At 38.3% G+C, this 21,482-nt stretch overlaps 2 protein-coding genes across 2 annotated transcripts in view; one reads left to right on the top strand and one right to left on the bottom strand.

Moving 5' to 3' along the window:
* Positions 1 to 21,482, top strand: part of cunh1orf52 (chromosome unknown C1orf52 homolog) — a 156,587-nt gene that overhangs the window by 109,199 nt on the left and 25,906 nt on the right. The gene's annotated exons all lie outside the window — the stretch shown is intronic.
* Positions 1,880 to 7,412, bottom strand: LOC140311623 (fetuin-B). Its single transcript, XM_072389050.1, has 7 exons — positions 7,113 to 7,412; positions 6,206 to 6,316; positions 4,867 to 4,954; positions 4,002 to 4,168; positions 3,482 to 3,583; positions 2,919 to 3,005; positions 1,880 to 2,435 (listed from the first exon to the last, which is right to left on the bottom strand). The coding sequence occupies exons 1-7, from the start codon at positions 7,326 to 7,328 to the stop codon at positions 1,968 to 1,970; spliced, it is 1,239 nt and encodes a 412-aa protein (XP_072245151.1). The 5' UTR covers positions 7,329 to 7,412; the 3' UTR covers positions 1,880 to 1,967.

Here is a 21,482-nt window from a genome sequence, read left to right as displayed (position 1 = left end):
ATTGTCCCATTTACTGCCCCTCACACACTGCACCTCATTAAGAATGGCTCCACACATAAAAGGCAGAAGCAATCGTTTTCATCCGATATTTTTGTTTGTCCTGTTTTTCACAGATCCACATTTTACTTCAGATCCCCCATTTGATTTCCTTTTTGTTGAACAGAATTTTGCTGAAGTGCACCTTATTCGTTTCTGTTTCCAGCACTTGCTTAACAAGTAAGTTAGAATTTCTGTCTTTCTTCCTTTGTAAGTTTTTATTTAGGGGCCATTTTCTGGATAGGGCCTGATAACTTTAGGAAGAGGGCAGGTCTGCATCTGGGCTGTGGTCTGGCAAGGTTTGGTTGGTACTGGGAACTTGCAGGTTGATTTTATAGTCTAGCATGAGGGGCTAAGGTCTGCTGTGGCCATGTTGGTGCAGGGGCTTGACATAACTGGGTTGTGGCAAGGGTACTTAATTTCTGGAGCAGCTTAGATCATATTAATTTTTCATGATATTCTAAGTATACTTGCTGATGTCAGACTTGTTACTCACTGTTTACCTACTATGTCTGTTGTAGGCCTATCACTTCTCATTTCAGATTAAAATTGTTCAGCTTACAGCTCTTTGGGAGTTCCCTTGTTGGTGCAAAAACAATGCATACTTACTCAAACACAACGCCGAATTTAATTAAAAGCTTGATCTCACACAAACAAACAGAAGTCTACCAAAACAATCAAACAAAAAAAGAAATACTAATATTACAATGTGTGTACCAAAAGATGAAAATGGTAGAAACTTTAAACTTCTTGTATGACTGATTTTAGTGCTATTCATAGAGTATTTCTTTTTTAGAAGTGACACCTACTGTTTGAAAAGAGGACTGCAGTGTCTCCATCATGCCTCGAGCACTGATCCAAACACTTCTTTCTCTTTTAGAAAACACAATTTGTTTAAAAAAGAATCATGTTGCTTTATATGGGTGTCACCAGTTTAGGTGGGATAATAGTAAGAATAATAGAGCTGTGAAAGTCATATGGTATACTGTATTTTGCTAACACTCTATTTCTGTTTAATTAGCCTACTTGTGACTTTCTGGAATCACAATGGATGTTTTTGAACTGTGACACACATCACAGTGTCTCATCTACCTGTTACCCTAATTTTCTTCAGCTGTCCAACTCCTATGGCTTCCCATCTGTCTGATTCATTCTCCATCTCCTCTGCTCCTCTCACCCATATGCCAGCAACCAAAATCTTATTGGATTTATTCGCTTTCGGTCTTTCGCTTAGGCTAGATCCTGGCTTGAAAGCCTCATTTCTGCTGTTTGAACAATTTTTTCATTTAAATGTGAGCTACTTTCTTGGACTATCTTATTTATCCATTTCTTTTAGTTATAAGCTGTAACATTATTTCCCAGTTTGAGATTAAGTGTCTCTCCATGTCCGGGTGCGCAAAATACATGCACCAGATATAGATAGTCTATGGTTCCAGGTTGTGTGAAGCAAATTTTGTCTATATGAAATCAAGCGACTTACTTTTTGAGTAACCGTGTCATATTATATATATTATATATATAATATATATATATATATTTCCTTTATAACACTAACTCCTGTTATTTAGGACTGCAATAGATCCCTTTCAACCTGCTTGCTGCCCTTGTCTGGTGTCTACACATCCTGTGTTCAAAGGCTTTAGCCTAAAAACGTCAAAAGCAAAACTGTCTTTAAATAGTTCACAGTGGTCTTATTATGATTTTTTTTAATATTTCAAAACATTTCCAAATACGTGTATGAGTTGCTTTGGGAGCATGGTTACAGTACAGCTGAGAGGTCATTTCAGGGCCAGTTAATAAGACAGCATTCCTCTCATTAGCACAAATTATTATTAGCCTCCAGTGAGCGAAGTCAGAGCCATTTATTGGTCCAGGATCTCACTGGGTAAATCATACTTTAAATCATGGATTTAAATGCAGAACAGCACCAGTTACACTGTGGCGTATCGAGCTGGACCAGGACAGGATCGGAAAGGAGAGGGTCCACTGGGGAAATCAGACAGGAATATTGGGTGGTAAGAGGAAGGATGTGAGGTCTCCATCAAGGCCTGTCTTTTTTTACGGTCACGCCTTTGGTAGCGGAAGTTAAAGGGTGGACGCAGAGCCACGGGACCACCGATTTCTTCAGAGGATGAGTCAAAAGGCCTTGTAATTGTTTGGTGCTGTTGCTGATTTACTAGACTTTCGTCAGACTCACTGGAAGAGGAGGAGAGAGGGGCAGAAGGATTAACAACAATTGGGGGGTTTGAGGGCACAATGGGGGCAGCTGTAGGCTCAAACGGTACTGGCTGCGAGGCAGTTGTCAATGGTGGGTCAGAGGGAAGAGGCTGTAGATCATTCCCAGGTTCTTGGGGGAGGTCATGACCCTGTGGCTCCACTGGTTGGACCACATCCACATTCTGCAGACAAACAGACCACATCACAGTTATGCTGTAACAAGCTCAGGTTGACTAGCTGCAAAAGAATCTCACACAATATCACATTACATACCACAGCTCTAAAAAGGAAAACATAATTACAGCACAGAAGCATACAATTTTAAATATCACAGATCCATTTAAGCACACACAAGCAGAACACACATCTGAAGACAAAAACATGTACAACATGTACAATATGATAGAAGATAACAAGTTTCAAATATTCAACGAGTTAAAATTATCACTGCAAGAGTTGCTTTTGTAAAATCTGAAACAAAACACAAACTGAAACATTAATCAAATCCAGGCCAGGAAGTCTGTTATTACGTATTCAACTCACAATACTGCTGTGAGAAGTGATTCATACTAAATGTAAAAGTTGTCTTTGCATCTTACTTACTGATTTAATAATGTTGCCAGTCTGGTTAAACAGTCATAAACATTTCTTAATTTTCTCTGTACCTGTACTTTAAACATCTCACAGGACACCTGGACATCAGGATGGTTGTTCATGTTTCCATGCACAGATCCTGTACAGAAACCTGCAGTCTGAGAGGAAGATGAGCCATTTTATCAATAGACTGTCATAATTTGTTTCCATGGGGCGCTAGCAAATGTAGGCTGAAACAATCTACAATGACATCAGAAGAATAAGTGACCTCTAGCGTTAATAAGACCAACTGAATGTGAAGTATGAAAACGGTGTCCATGAAGATACGATCACGTTGTAAAATCATTGTTTTGCAGTCCATACTATGACTGTTTTCTAACTCTAATTGAGTAAAGTTATTGGCTGAACTTAATGCACGAGTAACATAATTATACATCTTTATGCAAAAAGGCCTTTTTTTGGCCATTTTAAGGGCATATTTTATCTCTGAATGATAATATTATCATTAAATAATGTTAGCCTTTCAATCATGTAATCCAAAAAAACATGATTTTCTTTATTGGAAAATCATGTTTTGCATTAAATCATACAGTTGTACATGACCAGTATGTCTGGTAGACTTGTGCTGAAGTACCTCTGTGTTGCTTTTGAGGTGCTGGCAGGCGCCTCTCTCTGTAAATCCCTCTGGACACTCTTGGACTGTGTACTCCACAAAGACAGCTTCAACTGGCACGTCCTGTAATAACAAACATGTTGACATCAGCAGAGGAGATAGAGTGTAGTTTAATGATGATGCTGTAATGATCTTCTTTAGTTTGTTTTTTTTCTTCTTTATTTTTTATCCAAATATAATAAGCACATGATCAGCTAATTTATTCATTAATTTCCCAAACTTAAGTCAAGTAATAAAATAAGATCTAAAGTATGTTCAGCAATCCTTCAGAACCTTGCCAGAGTCTTGAGTATCTATAACATTTTTATTATTGATGAGCAGAAATGGTTTTCATCTGTCAAACATTAGCTCTAATGTCTGCTGTATTGTCCGCTCATGGACACCCAGAGATTAATCTTAAGTGCAGTTTTACCACAACGATAGCATTCAGTATGTTATTGCTACATGAAATCAGCCTGCATTTAAGGCAGCATAGCTGCACCTGTGCTGCAGCTCTAGTAATCTTTTTCACTCCAAGTCCTGCACCCAGAGTGGACTGCCTCTTGTAGGATGTCAGGGTGATCTGAGCAGCAGTCGCAGCCTCTGGGCTGTCTACAATCAGGAGGCGGGGGCATGTTGGACAGGTCTGTTGGAGCTTTTCTGGAGGATCTGCAGGAACCGGAGGAGGATTTGGTAAACTTGTGCATTTAAATGACATCTAATACAGATTGTGTTCAAACATTTGCAACCTTTGAACCCCTTAGGTATATTTCATTTACTCAAACAAATCTTTTAGGATGTGTTTGGGGTTTGTGGCCTGCAAATGATTAAATTACAGCTATTAAAATTCAACCCAAGAAAAGGCACAAACAGACAGAATCTTTAAAATAAATATTTCTTGGTTTGCAGGAAAGACAATAATTAATAAGCATCATGTTAATATACATATATATATATATATATATATATATATATATATATATTGCGATCAGGCTGAAATCAATTTGCAATATCGTAGTCAACTTTTGATTTGTCACAGTGGGAAATACACAGGAGTATCTGATGAGTAATTAATTAGCTGCCTTATTATTGTTATTACACCTGTATGTGACAAACTGCGCACCCCACAGTGAGACATGCCTTTTCAATCATACATTTCCTTTTAATAGCCCTTTAATGGCACTAAGCAATTGCAATATTTAAGGATACAAAAGAATAAACTGTAATAACACACTGTGGTTCAATTTTGTTTTTATCCAATCATATCACGTTGTAAAATTGTTCTTAATCTAATCAGGAAGAGCCCTTGCCATTTCATGCAAATACATCAAACTGATGTGTGAACTATGACTGTATATTGATGTTACCTGGCACTAGAGCACAGTCGTAGCTATACAGGTAGGAGTATCCCTCTGGTGTGTGCAGAATGGTGGTGTTGCAGTTTCCAGATATTTGCTAAAAGTGATGAAATACAAAAACTTTCTGGTTGGCATAATCCAAATGACTTTTCTACAAAGACTTGATAATATTGGACAACACTAATAGGTACAAAAAAAAAGAAATCACTGATAACCTCTTCACACCTAGAGGGCTCTTTTTTCTTTTTATCAAGTAAAGCCAAAGACATTTTTCAACGAATGGCACAGTTCCTGAGGAAGCTGTGTGAGACAAAAATAATGTGGCATTGTTGGAATACTTTTCAGTTTAAAAGATCTGAAGCTGCAATAAGACTTTTTGGAGCAAGATTCATTGTTGTACTCTTAAGGTGCATGTTATAAATAGTTAACATCCATCCATCCATTTTCTATACTCGCTTAAACCAAATGTCGGGTCGCAGGGGGGCTGGAGCCTATACCAGCTGTCACTGGGCGAGAGGCGGGGTACACCCTGGACAGGTCGCCAGTCCATCACAGGGCCACATAGAGACAAACAACTGCAGACACGCTCACTCTCCTAGGGACAATTTAGAGACACCAATTAATCTAACATGCATGTTTTTGGGTGGTGGGAGGAAGCCGGAGTACCCGGAGAGAACCCAAACATACACAGGGAGAACATGCAAAGTCAGGAGTTGAACCTGGAACACTCTTGCTGTAGGAGATGGTGCTAAGTAGTTAACATTTAAAAAAATAAATCTTTTTCACATCTCACACTCTATTTGAGATTTTTTCATTTGTCGTTTAGACATAAAACCCAAGGCTATTTAGTTTGGCCATGGATTAGTGGAGCTGTTACTAACTGAATTTGATCATGTCCTGAATGGAAGCTTCAAAAGTAGCTTTTATGCTAGAGGCTGAAGTGACATTTCCTGAAAATGAGAGAACCAAAGTCTTCAATGTGAGGGCATTTTTGGTTTGTGCTCCTTTGTTAAAGAGCTGTTTTTGGTGGAGAGCTTAGAATTAAGTTTGAATACACAATTTCTGCTCCTGCTAATGACCAAATATTGCAGAGCCTACAAATAGTTTAGTTTTTCAGTATCAAATAAAAAAAACAACAGCGACAAAAATCTGCCCGTGGAATTTTTTTATAATCAACAAAGACAACCACAACAATACATAATCAAAAAAAGAAGATGCTTACAAAATGGAAAGTTACTTTCCTAAAGTCTCCTATCACACTGTGAGGCATACTTTGTGAGTAAGCATCCTCGCAGGTATATGACAAGTACAAAAAGCATGTGTTTGTTTGTGTAAGCGTGTGTCCTACTGTTTCCATGAATGGTCTAATGTCACAACGTTTCCATGGTTTCGGACTGCCTGTGTGACACTTGGTCTCTAGGACATCCAAGTCCAGGTAATACACGTTGCCTGCTGGGCCCTGACGTTCACAATGTAAAAAGAAGTCACGGGGAAAAAGGTATTAAAACAGGGATGTGTTAACAGATTTTATTATCAAATGCACATATGTTTCTGAACAAAGCAGCAACATTGTATTAAATTTGTGAGAAGAGTCCAGACATCTTTCGTTTAGGTACATCCTGAAATATAATTTTATAGATCTTTGTGCGATTCCATATCACACTTTGAACAGTATTGATCTGTAGCATAACACTTAAAACAAATGCCAACAGTTAAGGTCATGAAGTTTATTTGAACCTCTTAAAATGTGATCTATCTCACAGTTAGACCACTTCATCAGACGACATCATGAAGTTCATAAAGCCAGTTTGTCCGAGCAGCATGGCACTGGACTGCCCTGGACTTTATTAACAGGCACTGCAGTCCTAAAGAACTTCTTTCATGAGGCGTGAAAGGGGATAGCTTCTCATTTCAGGACATAAAATCATGTTTTAATGCTATAGTCATTAAAAGCGGCACGCGCTAGTGGCTGTCAGTTATAGCAAAAGAGCAAACCAAGGTATTTATTGTTGTTTTTAATCCTCGGAGGTTGCATACAAATGTATCTGTTTGTGGTTTTCATAGCTATGATTTAAAGTTAAACACAAATCTTATCAAATGTGGAGACTGGCTATGGCTGGCCATGGCAAACTGTTACATGAACAGTAGCAAAAAGGAAAAGAAAAGAAAAAAAGCACCTCCACACAAATGATAGGCAAGCATTTTACAGTAACCTCAGGCAGCATACCCCACTTAGGATTTGTCTCTGTACTGACCTGAGCGTGGAGGTAGACATTTGTGATGCGGTTCAGGGCAAATTTATAGCCTTCAGTGCGATCCTCATTGATGTAAGTGACAGCCAGACGAGAAAGCTTCTCCACTGCTTTATCGTTACAAGGGATAGGAGCAAGTTCAATGGGCATAAGTACAAAATCTCCCCCATACACATGCAGAGTGAGTATGGATAGCAGTAAAAATGTGCATATATCCATGGTGGCAAAGGTCTGGACAGGAGCTAACAGGCAGAGCTGCTTTAAAATGAAGTTTGTTCTCTTGTATTTGCCTTGTACCCAGGCAGTGACTTTTGGAATCAAAACAGGACAGCGATGTTGAAATGGAGCCAAGGACAAAGTTTATTTCTTGGCAGATAGCAGATATTTGTGAATGAATGTGCCAGAGGTTCAGGAACACAAAAGAGTGAATGTCAAAACAGTCATTCTTGCTTCCCCTTGTATTGATACCATAGATTTAGGGTTGTTAAATTGTCATTGTAGGATATAAAGATATGTACAGTATATACAATACTTATGTGAATCAAATAGATGTTGATTGATACCTCATTACATTTTAGAGTTAGTTTAGGCCAATTTCTGTGCATGTAATACAACATATTCACCAGTAGGGGTCACTGTGTGTTTGGTATGCTGTACTGAAAGAAAATCTGTTGATCCAGTTGGTAGAACTGGATTAATAATTTACCAATACCCAGTTAATTATGTCAGCATTACTCTTCTTTTTGTGTTAAATCTGTGTACCTCTGAAGTCTGAGTTTTCTATTTTAATTGTTAACAAATACCCTTGCAAACCTTAATTTGATTTAATTTACTTAATTGTGTTAAATGAGCAATGGTAATTATTTAATCTGCTCGAAACAACAGTTGTTTACAAAGATTAACGGAGATAAATCTATTTTAAAGAGGATGCACAGTAAGCACTGTTTTGATTATCTTTGTTTTTGTAAAAGTAGTGAAAATAAACCAGTCTTGACTGTCTGTTGTGGGTTTCACACTTATGGAGCAATCACTTTGAACCCACTGTTCATGACTATATTGATTAATGTTGGTAACTGCAGCTCAGAGCAAACTGTGAAACACATACACACAGATCTTGTATCTCTGTTTCAGTCTGTCTCTACTGCACACAAACGTATCATCAGTATCCTTTTAACGCAGAAACATAAAAAGTAAAGCAATTAGTTCAGCTTTGCTTATTTTATTTTTTACTCTATGTGAGTTTTTTTCTCACAAAATAAAGGGTTATTACTGCTGCTGAGGCATCTTAAGATTGTTTACAACATTTGAATCTCAGGTTTAGTGCGTTCAAACAATATGTTATCAGGGAGTGGTGCCATTCAAAATACAGTAATATAACGTTTACTTAAGCTACCGATGCTGGTGAGTATTAAGAGGTTTGTTTGTACATTCACAAGCAAGAGCAACGTCATCATTAAGATGTGAAAGTAGGGGGGGCTCTGTCAGCTCTAGGGCTGGAAGTAGAAAAGAAGCAGAAAAAACAGGCACAATGTAATGTGAAATAAAAACCTAAAATGCACATCAGACACACTTATTAAGACCCATTTGATGAATTGAGGTAATTACTTCAAAGTTACCTTTAAAAACCAATTAAACTCGGCTGTCCTTAATTTCCTCTGACTAAATTACCTGTATTAACCAATGATATGTGAACTTGCTTTAAACAGTTTGCCTGGAAGAATAAGAATTTTTTTTCAAATCCAAAGGGTAAATTAAATGCTAAAGACATTGAAATTCCTGTTTTAATAGTTCCTAATGTCAAGATGTTTTACAAACTATAAAGAGTATCAGGATATGATACTCACTTAGAGAAGCCTGTGTAGTTTAGTGCGGATTGTGGAAAAGCACCACAAAATCAAAACAGCTTCATGCTGAAATCTATTTTTTGTATCTAGCCAGGAGGGTGGGGTTTCAGTCCCAAACCAAACCTTACAAATTGGGCTTCATAAGCAAACACCAAGGTGACACCAGTTGCAAAATCAAAAGGCAAAACTAGTATAATAATGGAAAAGAAAAGAAAACTCCCGGCTAATATTTTTTGTGGGATAATCTTTAATGCAGAGCGCAAACTCAAGTTTGGAGTTTAGAGGTGACAAAATGAGGCACACAAGGAAAAGAACACCCACATAAAAACATGGTGGAGGTTTCATCATACTGTGGGTCTGTTTGCTGCTTTTCATCCCAAAGGTGTTCTATCGGGTTGAGGTCAGGACTCTGTGCAGACCAGCAGTTCTTCCACACCAAACTCGCTCATCCATGTCTTTATGGACCTTGCTATGTGCACTGGTGCACAGTCATGTTGGAACAGGAAACTTTTTTCACAAAGTTGGGAGCATGAAATTGTCCAAAATATCTTGGTATGCTGAAGCATTCAGAGTTCCTTTCACTGGAACTAAGGGGCCAAGCCCAGCTCCTGAAAAACAATCCAACATCATAGGCCTCTCTCCACCAATGTTTTACACAATGCAGTCAGACAAGTACCGTTCTCCTGGCAACCAACAAACCCAGACTCATCCATCAGATTTCCAGATGGAGAAGCGTGATATATCACTTTAGAGAACGTGAGAACGAGTCCAGTGGCGGCGTGCTTTACACCACTGCATCCAGCGCTTTGCATTGCACTCAGTGATGTAGGGCTTGGATGCAGCTGCTCGGCCATGGAAACCCATTCCATGAAGCTCTCTATGCACTGTTCTTGAGCTAATCTGAAGGCTACATGAAGTTCGGAGGTCTGTAGCGACTGACTCTGCAGAAAGTCAGCGACCTCTGCGCCTCAGCATCCGCTGACCCACGCTCTGTCATTTTACGTGGGCTACCACTTGGTGACTGAGTTGCTGTCGTTTCCATTCGCTTCCACTTTGTTATAATGCCACTGACAGTTGGCTGTGGAATATTTAGTAGTGAGAAAATTTCACACTGGACTTGTTGCACAGGTGGCATCCTATCACGGTACCACGCTGGAATTCACTGAGCTCCTGTGAGCGACCCATTATTTCACAAATGTTTTCAGAAGCAGTCTGTATGTATGCCGAGGTACTTGAATTTATACACCTGTGGCCATGGAAGTGATTGGAACACCTGAATTTAATTATTTGGATGGGTGAGTGAATACTTTTGGCGATATAGTGTATATATTTAATGAAAATGTTGTTATTATTTCAGAGATGATATATATATATAAATATGTGTATTTCCCAACCCAATCTTTAACACAAGATGTTGCAATTTATCATGAAGTTTAAATCCTTTGAGATAAATATTGGTGTAAACCTGTTTGCTTAGTTATTACATGTGGGGTTTAATCACTTTGATGGTGTTTTTAGTTAAGTACACCTTGAGATGTTAAAATATTAAACCTCATATTCACACGCAGAGAGTTCCCTTCTCAAGCATCTGTCCCGAGATAATCATTTAATCCATTTAAAATATTCACTGAACCAGGTTGAGCTCTCATCAGAGGCAGGAGGAGGGAGACAGAGACTCTCAGCAGAACAAATTCTACTAATATCAGAAGAAAAAAGGCTTCCTCAGTGTTATGTGTATCTTTGTGAATGTGTGTTTTAATACAAGAGACTGTGAACTGGTGTTTGTCTGTGTGCACATTTGACCGTGCAGAGCCATGCATTCATGTATCAGTGTTACTGGAAGCCAGTTGTATTGCAGCAGAAAGCAGAGAGAGTCTGTGGGGGAGAGATAAGAACGACGAGGCTGCTCCAAGGACCCGCTCCACCAGCACAACACCAGACCCAAGTTAGACAAACCTCCTTTGATGTGAGCGCGGAGTAATCTCCCCTTCTGCTCGCTGCGGAGAGATGCCACACTGCAGTGATGCCCAAGCCCAGATATGAGAGGACTGCTGCTGTTCTCATTGTACAATCATGGGCCTGGGGTTAGAGAAAAGAAGAGAGAAGAGAAGAAAATATGTGACTTAGTCTAAAATACTGTTTAAAGTGGTTTCACTGGGGTTCTTTTCTGAGATGATCTAAATGTTATTTCCAAGGAAGTATTACTTTCAGTGGATGATTTCAATCAATGCAGTCTAACATGCTGATTCAGAGAGTTCTTCACATTTCAGGAATGCGTCACTGCTTATGAGTGGAAATAAAATAGTTTCATTACTGTATGGCGCATCTAAGAAAAGAAAAGACATTTTCCTTTCAATTTTTCTTGCTATTCTACCTTGGTTTTGTGCATCTCAATCGATGTATTTACATTTCATCTTTTATGTGAGTGAATAGAACAAGATTACTGGCTGACAGCTAGTTTTTTTTGTTAAAAGAATCATCCTCTTTGTCTTCATCTTACATGTTTTCATTGCATACACACCATATTTGTCTTCTCTTTCGCATTATATCTTCCGCTCGTTCTACAATGTTTGTGATTTCTTTCTTTCACATGATGCTTCCAGCCTTGCTTTATTATCTTACAGGTCACAGTCATTTGGATCAAAAACGAGTAGGAAGGGGGATAATTATTTTGGTTTACCCCCCCCCCCCACCAGAGAAGACCTGTTCTAACACCATCTGTGACCAAATTTTGGACCTTGATGCTAAACCCATTGGATTTCACTGTAATTGGTAAAGCCATGAGTCCATGTTAGCAAAGCTGTCACAGCTGAATGGCATTCTCTACAGCAGTGGTCACAAATCCCAGTCATCTCACCTGGATAGAGAAGTCAGCTTTAGAATCCTAATTTTCCCGCCATGTATTCAGCTTCTCTTTGCAGCAACCATAAATGAGGGAGGCAGATTCATAACATATTTTTAAATGAGAGGTTTGATGTTTGTATGCCTGCAATTAATAATGCATTTCATGCCTGAATTCTCTTGGCAAAAAAGGAATGATTTGAGCCTGTAGGACTTTAATCTGCACTTTGCAAATAGTTTTCTTTGTTATTATTTGTGATCCTTTTTAAAATACATTTCAAGGTTACTTGATTCTTGAAATTAAATTGTCTAGCAGTCTGACCAAGCAAAAATAATTCATCATTCCCTCATTCCCTGTGGGCGTGTCAAGTCCCTCTAAAGTACATTTAAGTTTCGTATTTGTTTCTGTTTTATCTGAAGCACAATTATTAATCGTGTTCAAGGGAAAGTACAATTCCAGCTATTTTAATCATCACATGTATAATGCTTTTGCAGATGGTACATGAACATGCTGGAAGTAGCCGTTTGTGTAAATTGCGACCATAAAGTCATATGGTTGCATTTAAACCAAAACTCATTGACACTAAAGTGTCAAGAAAACATTTCCAACAACATTACACCACCACTAGCAGTCTGCACTTTGGAGGGTTGCTTGGGTTTATGAAGTCACACCAATTTCTGGGGCTACCATCTGCAGCCTGGACAGAAGCAGAGATTCATGGGAGCAGGCTGCATTTCTCCAGTCTTCAGCTGTCCTGTTTGGGTGAGCCTGAGCTCATCACAGCTTCAGATTTATGTTCTTTAATTACAGGAGAGGAACTTATTGTCGGATTGCATATGTAACAGCAAAGTTCAATGTGTGCTGCACTCTGAGATGTTGTTTTGCTCAACAGTTCTAAAAATCTGTTTCTGGGTTACAGTAACTTCTTAATCAAGCCCATTCTCATACAAAACAAAACATATAATTGGTGTAATTTTGTTGTCAAACATATATTACTGTCACAAAAACAGTACAGAGATTGTGAGCTGGTGACACCTTTTGCTTATTGTTCCATATATAGAAGCATTCAGAAGTCTTTAGCTATATCAGCTCAACAAGATCAACAGATCAACAAGATGTTTTATCATGTTGTTTAGGGAGCATGTTTGTTTCCTCTCCATCCTGAGTAAACTTTATAGATCCTGCAGATGGTTCTCACATTACCTGTAGATTTTATGCTTTTCATTGTTGCCACAAAACTAGCTGACTGGATAGCTTGAAATATTTCAAATATGCCAATGTCAGCTTGTTTGCTGGTTGATGTGCTCATGCAGGTTACCAGAGCTTTTGCCAAAAACATTACAGGTCAATGTGAGAAGTATTGAAATCATGCCCAATCAAAGTAAATGCCTGAAAAATGTAATTCAGACCCGAATCGTTAGACCCCTGATATCGTCCACTTCTAAAACTCCTAAAATTAAACTGACAAAGACTAAAGTTTACCTTCGCTCGTAGAATTTATTTGAATGAACTGTTTAAGTAACATTATTTGATGCAGCTAAAATGTTTTTGTAAAATTTTGTGAAACACAGGTTAGGGTTACTAAAACCTGGTTTGATGACATTATGAGACCTAGAAGGTGTTGCACAGTCATTAAAGTAAAAGAAAATGAAAGCACAGGGCTTCAGTTTGACCCACAGGGAGAAAAAACACGAGAACATTGCTATGTCAGGGTGTATTATAGAAACCCAGAGCTGGAATGATGACGCACAGTATGAGAGAGAAGCTCAATCACTGAATGTGATTGAAGTGCCACGTGTGGTATTTCAAACTCTGGCACTCATGATGCATTGCCCACTCCTCATTTTACCTACTCGGCCAACTCTAAGATGTCTCACAGCCAGTCACCTGCTACCCGCTTCCCAGCTGGACATCAGTTCCAGTCACACTAAAGAAAAAAAAAATAATGATTTGGCTGTAATATTGTGGCTGTTTGGAAATGTCATAACCTTCACTTGCTCTTTAAATTCCAGGTGTGTGTGTGGGTGTGCCTATGTTTCTGCTGAATATAGTCAAATGTGTTTGCTTGTACAAGCTGCACAGTGTTTGAAAACCTGTGAACAGGTTGTTGTCTGCTTTTGGGTTTTCATGTTCTCATCTGTGTGTAGTTGCATGTTTTTCTCTGTGTTTATGTGTGAAAGAATATGTGAGGTTAGGGAGAAGTCACTGAGTCAATGCATGACCTTGTCTAATCAACTGGGTATCAAACTCATGACAACTAAAACTTTTTCAGCCCTAAAGCCTATTTATACACCCATACAGGCCTCTTTGATGTTGGCACTTAAAATCACCCCTGAAGGAAGAACCTGGCACACAGAGGAGGCTCTGGGTGTCTCAGACTGTGTGTATCCATGTGTGCACATGGGAGTGCACAATAGTGCAAGCGTTGTCAGTTTATGTGTGAGAATGTGGGCATGTGGGTGTGCATGTGTGTAAATATGTCTTTGTGTGTGTGTGTGTGTGTGGGGGGGGGGGGTGTTCACCATCCATGTTTAGGTTCATGATAACTAACCATTTTTTTTAACTTCCATGTTTCTCAACCCTTTGTTCGTCTGTTCTGTTGTCTGAGGTGCAGTCTTTGTTTTGAGCTGAGATTTTTAGAATAAGCCTTCACGTTTCTTAAATTTCTCAACACGTTTCATCCTCCTCTTTAATCATCTCCCCTCTAAGTTTAAAATCTGTCCTGCACTTTTTTAAATAGTTCAGCAGACTTCCTGTACTTTCTGTCAACAAACCATCGATCTGCTCGCCTGCATTGTTCTTTGTCAGTCTGTTTTATACACCACAGACATGGTCTGTGCTTGGCAGCACGCCATTCCAATTATCTTTCATTCTCACATTCTCCAAAGTAATCTTTTAATCTTACTGCTATCCACCATAGTCTCAGCGCAGCCTTTGAAAATCACTTAGCACTTTTTTTTCTCTTCCTTTAATGTTCATCAAATATTGTTTTTTCTGTTTAATATGTGTCTTGTTGGAGACTACCACTGTGCAGATGTCAACAGACTGTTTCATAATAATAATGTGTGAATTGTTCATTTTCAAAAACACCACTTTGCTCGTTTTTATGCCTGACTGGTATGATCCAACACTGATTCAACTGACACCAGCTTCATTAAATCTTTCAGGAAATAGCTACTTTTCAAGCTCTTGTTTATGGGATTTTCTTGATTTGATATCTAAATTTTACATCTACATTTTTCTGGCATTATCAGAAGTTAGCTGTCGTACATACTGTCTGTCCACCATTTCACATAATTTAAAATATGTAACATTAATGATGCCATCTATCATTCAGACTTAGATCACTTTCATGCTCATGTTCCTAATGGCTTCATTTAGAGGTGCCCAAAAAAGTGACAATATAAGAATGGAAAACAAAGGATAACTGTCATTTATGTGAACGTGGACAGCAAATCAGTATATTAAGTATCTTACAAAAGTCTCTACTGAGTCAGACTTTGTCAAGGCTGCATATTATGACTCTTCATTACAGCCTTGTGGATGGAAGCAATTGGAGATATGCTGAACAAGGACGGGCTTTTCACTCAAGGTGTCTTTTGCAGTTAAGAAAAATAACTTTCAGTTTTCAGTCCATTTATGTGATCGAATGCATATAAAAGTGTGCTGTGTTGAAGGAGAAATGTAAATAGTACTCAGTCCAACTTTGTAAAAATGGCCTTGAGATTTGTTGTAACTCCAGAATGCTTCTTCACACATGGAGCTGACAAATTAATTTTCCATCAGATTGATGGAAAAGACTACATCTCTTCAAGAAGGTCGTAAGGGACCGTGCAGACTTTTGACCATTTCTAGCACTGTGGATGAATATTTCAATAAGAAGGTTCTGATTTGTCTTAACTCTGGTCTCTGCTAAATAACAGGTGATGAAAATGTGGGCAAGAGAGGTGTCAATAGACCACAAAAAAGCAAATAATACAGCGTCCAAGTCTTCAAATTTGCTCAACTTTCAAGAGCCATATCTGTAGTCACAGTGCTCAGTTCACGCAGTTTCAGATGCACAAGATGAGGTACCCTGAAGGATTCAGTGGACCCCACGGACCGGTGCAGATGACCAAATTTACGTGACACAGGACATGGACACAGTGAACTTGCTTTAACTTGATTCATTGGCTACATATGTTTCAGATCTCTTTTTGTCTCTGTCAATTATTTGGGAACAAACAGGATCAAGTATATTTTTGCAGGGGGCCAAAGTTTTCCACATGCTAACAACCAAGTACCAGTGGTGGAAACTCTGTGGTGAACTGAAAGATAATGATAATGATGTTGTTCTGCACATGTACTGTGGCTTTCCATATCAATCATGTGAATATTAAGGCATAATGAAGAGTAACATAGAATTAACCTACTGCCTGTCTGAATGACAAACTACTATAAGGTTAATAATCTTTGCCATTAATGTCACATATTCCATACTCTAAAAGTACATACAACTGTATGCGAGATAATACTAGTAGCAAACTGTTAAGCCCTGGTGGCAAATGCATAAACGATACATACACACAAAAACTTAACGGCTTTTCCTCTACACAAAATGTAAAAAAAGGAAGAATATATAATGTCCAAACCTCATATATTCTTCAGACTTTAAGTACACACATTTTTATAACAAATATCCCTGAGATGAGGTGGAAATGGAAAAAAGTAGCCACGCAATGTATCATAAAAGAAAATAATTTAATGGGGATTGCTCAGTTTGACAGTGATTTTTAATTTTCTGATATATTTTCTCATGGCCACTTTTCACAATTACAATAACTGTGGGTGCTATAAGTAATCATAGCTGTGCGTCATATATAATGGCTGTGGAACTCTGTTACGCACTGATTTTCTCATAGGCTTCCATGGGGCTGGTTAAGAAGGCAAGAAACATACCATTATCTATGTCTGTGTCTCCATCCTGTTCATCTCCAAGCAAAACTCTGTACTGTCCAGGCTGTGTGTTCATCCGATGCCAATTAAACAGACCAATATTGTGTGGAAAAACAGTCCTCTGGTCGACTTCGTCTGCTGGATTAAAGCGGGATCATTTCTTTTTTGCCTCTGCAGGGCAGTTTGCTCTTAACTAACTCCCTTGTTACATTTTCATTTACATAGTTTTCTGTTAGAAACCAATCATAGCTAAGAATAGAGGTAGAAATCAAGTTTGTGCAAGTTTCACAATGACTCAGATTTATAAAAGAGAACCAAACACACACACAGCTTTATAAATCTAATGAAAATAATGCACAGGCACATTTCTGTATCTGTTTTTATTTTGTGAATCTACACACGCGCTTTAGTTATTTGGCTCCCGGCTGTGACGCTTCTTTTGACAGCCGCTGGTGGTGGACTATCATGCAGCAGTCTTTTGTTTTCCTTTCAGTCTGATTGTTTCAACTTCATTTTGGATAATAATGTAATAATAATAATAATAATAATAATAATAATAATAATAATAATAATAATAATAATAATAATAATAATAATAATAATGATGTTTTGATCTACTGTCTTTGAATCTGCCCATATATTTTTAAGCTGTTGTGTATTCCACCTGTTATTACATACAGCTGTTATGTCACATTGTGTTGCTACGCCTTCAAGTCCAAAATGACAGCAGAAGAGTTGGAAGTTGTGCTTTACATCACACAGTGTAATTCTAACTTGGGTAAATCAACAGATATAATATCATGCCTCATTTTGATCAAAAATAACTAGCAAGGCCTTCAATAATACAGGTTTTCTTTGCTTGACCTCAGCTTTTCTTTCACATCAGCTGGAGTGAGCCTGTTTTCATTTAACCCGTTTTGATGTTTGAATGAAGATAGCTGGTTTGGGTAAAATAGAAATTCATGTCCCAGCACCACTCTCACACAGCCTGTTTCTTTTTCTGACTACCCCTCTTTGCTTGGCTGCCTCTGACCAGCTATCTGCCTGATTGCACTCCCCTTCCCTGCCTCCCTGCCCATCAGATCAGTGTTGCTCACAGCCAGAGAAGGAGGATGTGTGAAAAGCTCATGCAGAGATAGCAACCCCAGGAAATGCCAGCCAAAGAATGACTGAAACAAGAAAAGTGTGTCTGCACATGTGTGCATGACTGTGTGTGTGTGTGTGTTCATGAAGTCTTTGTGTGAAATTACGTGTGTTTATGCGTGTGTGGGTTACATGTCACTCCACTTCCTCTACTTTTCTTCCAGTCTGATTTTCCACACTTGAATAGACAAGACCTTGACAGTATTCTTATGCATGGAATGAATATCAAAACTCTGCTCTACTTGTCAAAATGGGAGTGCTATAAATATGCTGCCACATTCATATGCTTGTATGCATCAAAATGCACAATCTTACACACACACCGTCTCCAGATTTAGAACACATTAGCATTCAACTATAACAGTTGCAGATAGTATTTCAAAACTAAACATGAAATTCGTTTTAAGATGTGTGAGCATATCTGCCAAAATATGACTGAAGTAATTGTCCCAAGTCAGGATGCACATGAGCAGCATGAGAAACAAGATGGTATAGTAATTTCCACACTTTAATCATGGATGCTTCAAAATGTTTGATGCTTTAAGGGATGAAACAGAGTGCTGTAGCGTCTGCCGATGATATCAAGCATCAATGGATAAAAACTGTTCACACACACACACCACATTATCTGCTGAAAGGAGCACATTGTGCAGCTTCATCAACCCCGAAATGAGAATTGTTTTGTGGTGTTAAAAAATAGCAAGTAAAGGAGTACTGCTAAAGAGTATGAGAAGGAAGAGACAGTCTATCTATGTAGACTATCAGACAAACAAGGACTCTGAAATCCTAATTAACTCTCACAATCACTCAACATGATTCTGATTCAGAGATGAGACATTTTACTGATGCCAAACATGAAATAAGGAACAAGCTGGACTACTGATTAAAATAATCAAATATGTCATTGTGACACTGCTGAATGAGTTTTCTTTTATGACCACTGTAAACACAGCCTTGAAAGTATACTTTTGATAATGTCCTCAGTGTTTTTTAACATGGAAACAAGAATGTTGAGGATGAGTGAGCCATAAAAATGGTATAACCAGTTGCTTGTAATTATAATTTGGTCAAACTTGCCATGATGTTGCATGTTTGTACCATCTAATGTGATTTTTATGAAAACCACAAATATGTATTATGTCTATGTTCTATAGAGATTTGTTTTACGTTTTTGTAATATTTGACCAGCGACTGCATACCTTACCAACCTATTTCATGTTTCTTTTTTAAAAAGAAACCTGTGGGACACATGCACAAGACACTTTGTGGTCATTTGCACTTTTCAGTGTCGTTAACCAAAAAACAGGGTCTTGTTAAGAGGCAGGTTGGGATAGTGATAGTTTATATATCCCTGTGGCTTCACATATGAACCAAAGCCACCTGATTAAATCAGGAAAATTAAATATCTTGTTAAGGTTAGAGTAAGGGTAAAAAAAGTAAAAAAATAAAAAACACATTGCTTGGTGTTAAAAAGCTGCTCAGTCTGCAGGAAATAGGCATGTGTAATACACTGTAAGCATGCCTGTAAAAAATGAAATACCCACATACATACATGCATATTGTATGTACAATTTAAAAAGGCAACATATTTTCTTGGAGACTGGGCTGCATGTAGGAGCGTTTCTGCTTTGACAATTCTGTGAGAAGTCGTGGGAGCTGTGATGACCGAGTGACTCCCAGCATTTTTTCACTTTTTGTGCTTAAGCTTTATTTGTCAACATGCATTTGACAAATTCACACTTTTTTTTACACTATTTTAACCACATATCAGAAAACTCCATTTTCTAGGTTGCTAAAATGAGGAATCTTGTTGAGATTTCATGCATTTATCCATGCGATCTGTACAGGTCACTTACTTTTTAAACATACACAGATTGTAATCCCAGCTAGCTCAAATGAACTATGATGTTGTTTATTTGGAAAAAGAAGCATTTAGGAAATATAATTGTGTACACTCATTGCATTGCTCTCTCATTTATCATTCCCTAAAATACTGCATTTAGTGGACATGTTTGTGGAGGTTAGATTGAAATCATCTTTCAGAGCTGGATAACTGTGTCACCTCCCAACATCATTTGTGCATAGATTACCACAGAATAAACATGTCAAACGTGCACACTAGTGTGTGTTTTGAACTTGCAAGTCACCTACAGTCATGTGAATTAGAGTATGCAGGAAAAAATACAATGAATAGAACAAAAAATCTAAGCTTAGAGGTGAGTTAATACGCAAGTTTGCAAAAACAATTACATACAGAATCCTGTCTTCACTTGCAAACACAGTTTTCACTATGCACTTAGTTGTACAGGGTGTGAGATTAGTGTGCAGTGTGTGAGATTGGAAGTTTTCCACCAATCAGATATTTAGATTTCAACATTTAAGCATCACGCCACATTTTTCCACTGACCCCATATTTAACACTTGATTCTTCTACAGTGCAGAAATATCCGCCAAATGACTACAACGTCTACAATGTCCCATAAAAAATCTACAGTTGTTTAGCTAGCTAGAACGCTCTCAGCCTTGATGACATGTCATATATGTAACGACTGAAAATGATTGGTGGTTCCTTCTCCTTTGCTATGAAGTCAAGATGGTGACAATAAAAGGTCAAAACTGCCCATTTAGCTCCTTAACTATGATAAGTTCACCTTTTCTGCAACTGATTTTAGAATTTATCAGTGTAAGGGCACATTTGCACTCAAGTGCATACAAGTGTATGTACGGTAATGAGGTAATGATGATATTTGTCTAAATATTACAAAACCCCTGAGCCTCAGCAGCTGTTGAGATGTGGGACAGCTCATTTCAGTAGGATTTCTTGTCAGCAATGAAACACTGCACCTAAAAATTCCGACAGATGTCTTAAAGTTTACAGAGTTTTGAGCTTTGGCAATTCATAATGTTTTATGCATGTCATAAAGTGGCATATAACAGAGTTTTAAAGAGTTTGCAAAGATGTGTTCATAGGTTTTCAACAACCTGAAATATTTTATTTAGCTATTCATTGCCCCATTTCTTCCTCCTGACTGAATGCAAAGACTAGTCTAGCTACTGTTACAAGAAACTATGTGGTCTTGACCTCCAGTACACCTCTAAGTGTTTTAGCAAAGTGAACTATGACGGTCATCATACTTCCCCGAGGTCGCTAGAAAGAAAAACAAATTATACATGTGGATATTACATCTGTCTGTTTAAACACTTCAGCTAAGAGCATGTCTATGTTTAACAATTCAAAACAAAAGTCTTTTATGGAGCGTGTCACAAAATGGCCTCTGCAGGCGGGCCCAACAAAGGGGGACCACAGGTGAAGATGTGGGGCTAGTGCATTATTTACAGCATTGTAATGAGCTGAGGCCATTGTGTTTCTGCATGTATAATTATGCGCAACAACAACAACACAATACTGAACTGTGCGGGGGCCTCCCACTGTGGTGCCAGTCCCTATGGTTCCACATCTGGGTAAAGCTTTGAAGTGGCAGGTGTGCCATCTGCATGCCACACACGCACACACAACCAGCACCATATTTGTGAAATGAGAGAAAGGGATAGGCTTTTGCTGGCAAGTTAAAAGAATATACACTTGTTTTGGTTGTTTTGGTGTCCAGG

Source organism: Leuresthes tenuis, unplaced genomic scaffold (assembly GCF_036924035.1).
Source record: "Leuresthes tenuis unplaced genomic scaffold, fLeuTen1.0.hap1 SCAF_7, whole genome shotgun sequence".
NCBI classification, from domain to species: Eukaryota; Metazoa; Chordata; class Actinopteri; order Atheriniformes; family Atherinopsidae; genus Leuresthes; species Leuresthes tenuis.
Note: the sequence above shows the minus strand (reverse complement) of the source record. Positions and strands in the feature narration are given on the sequence as shown.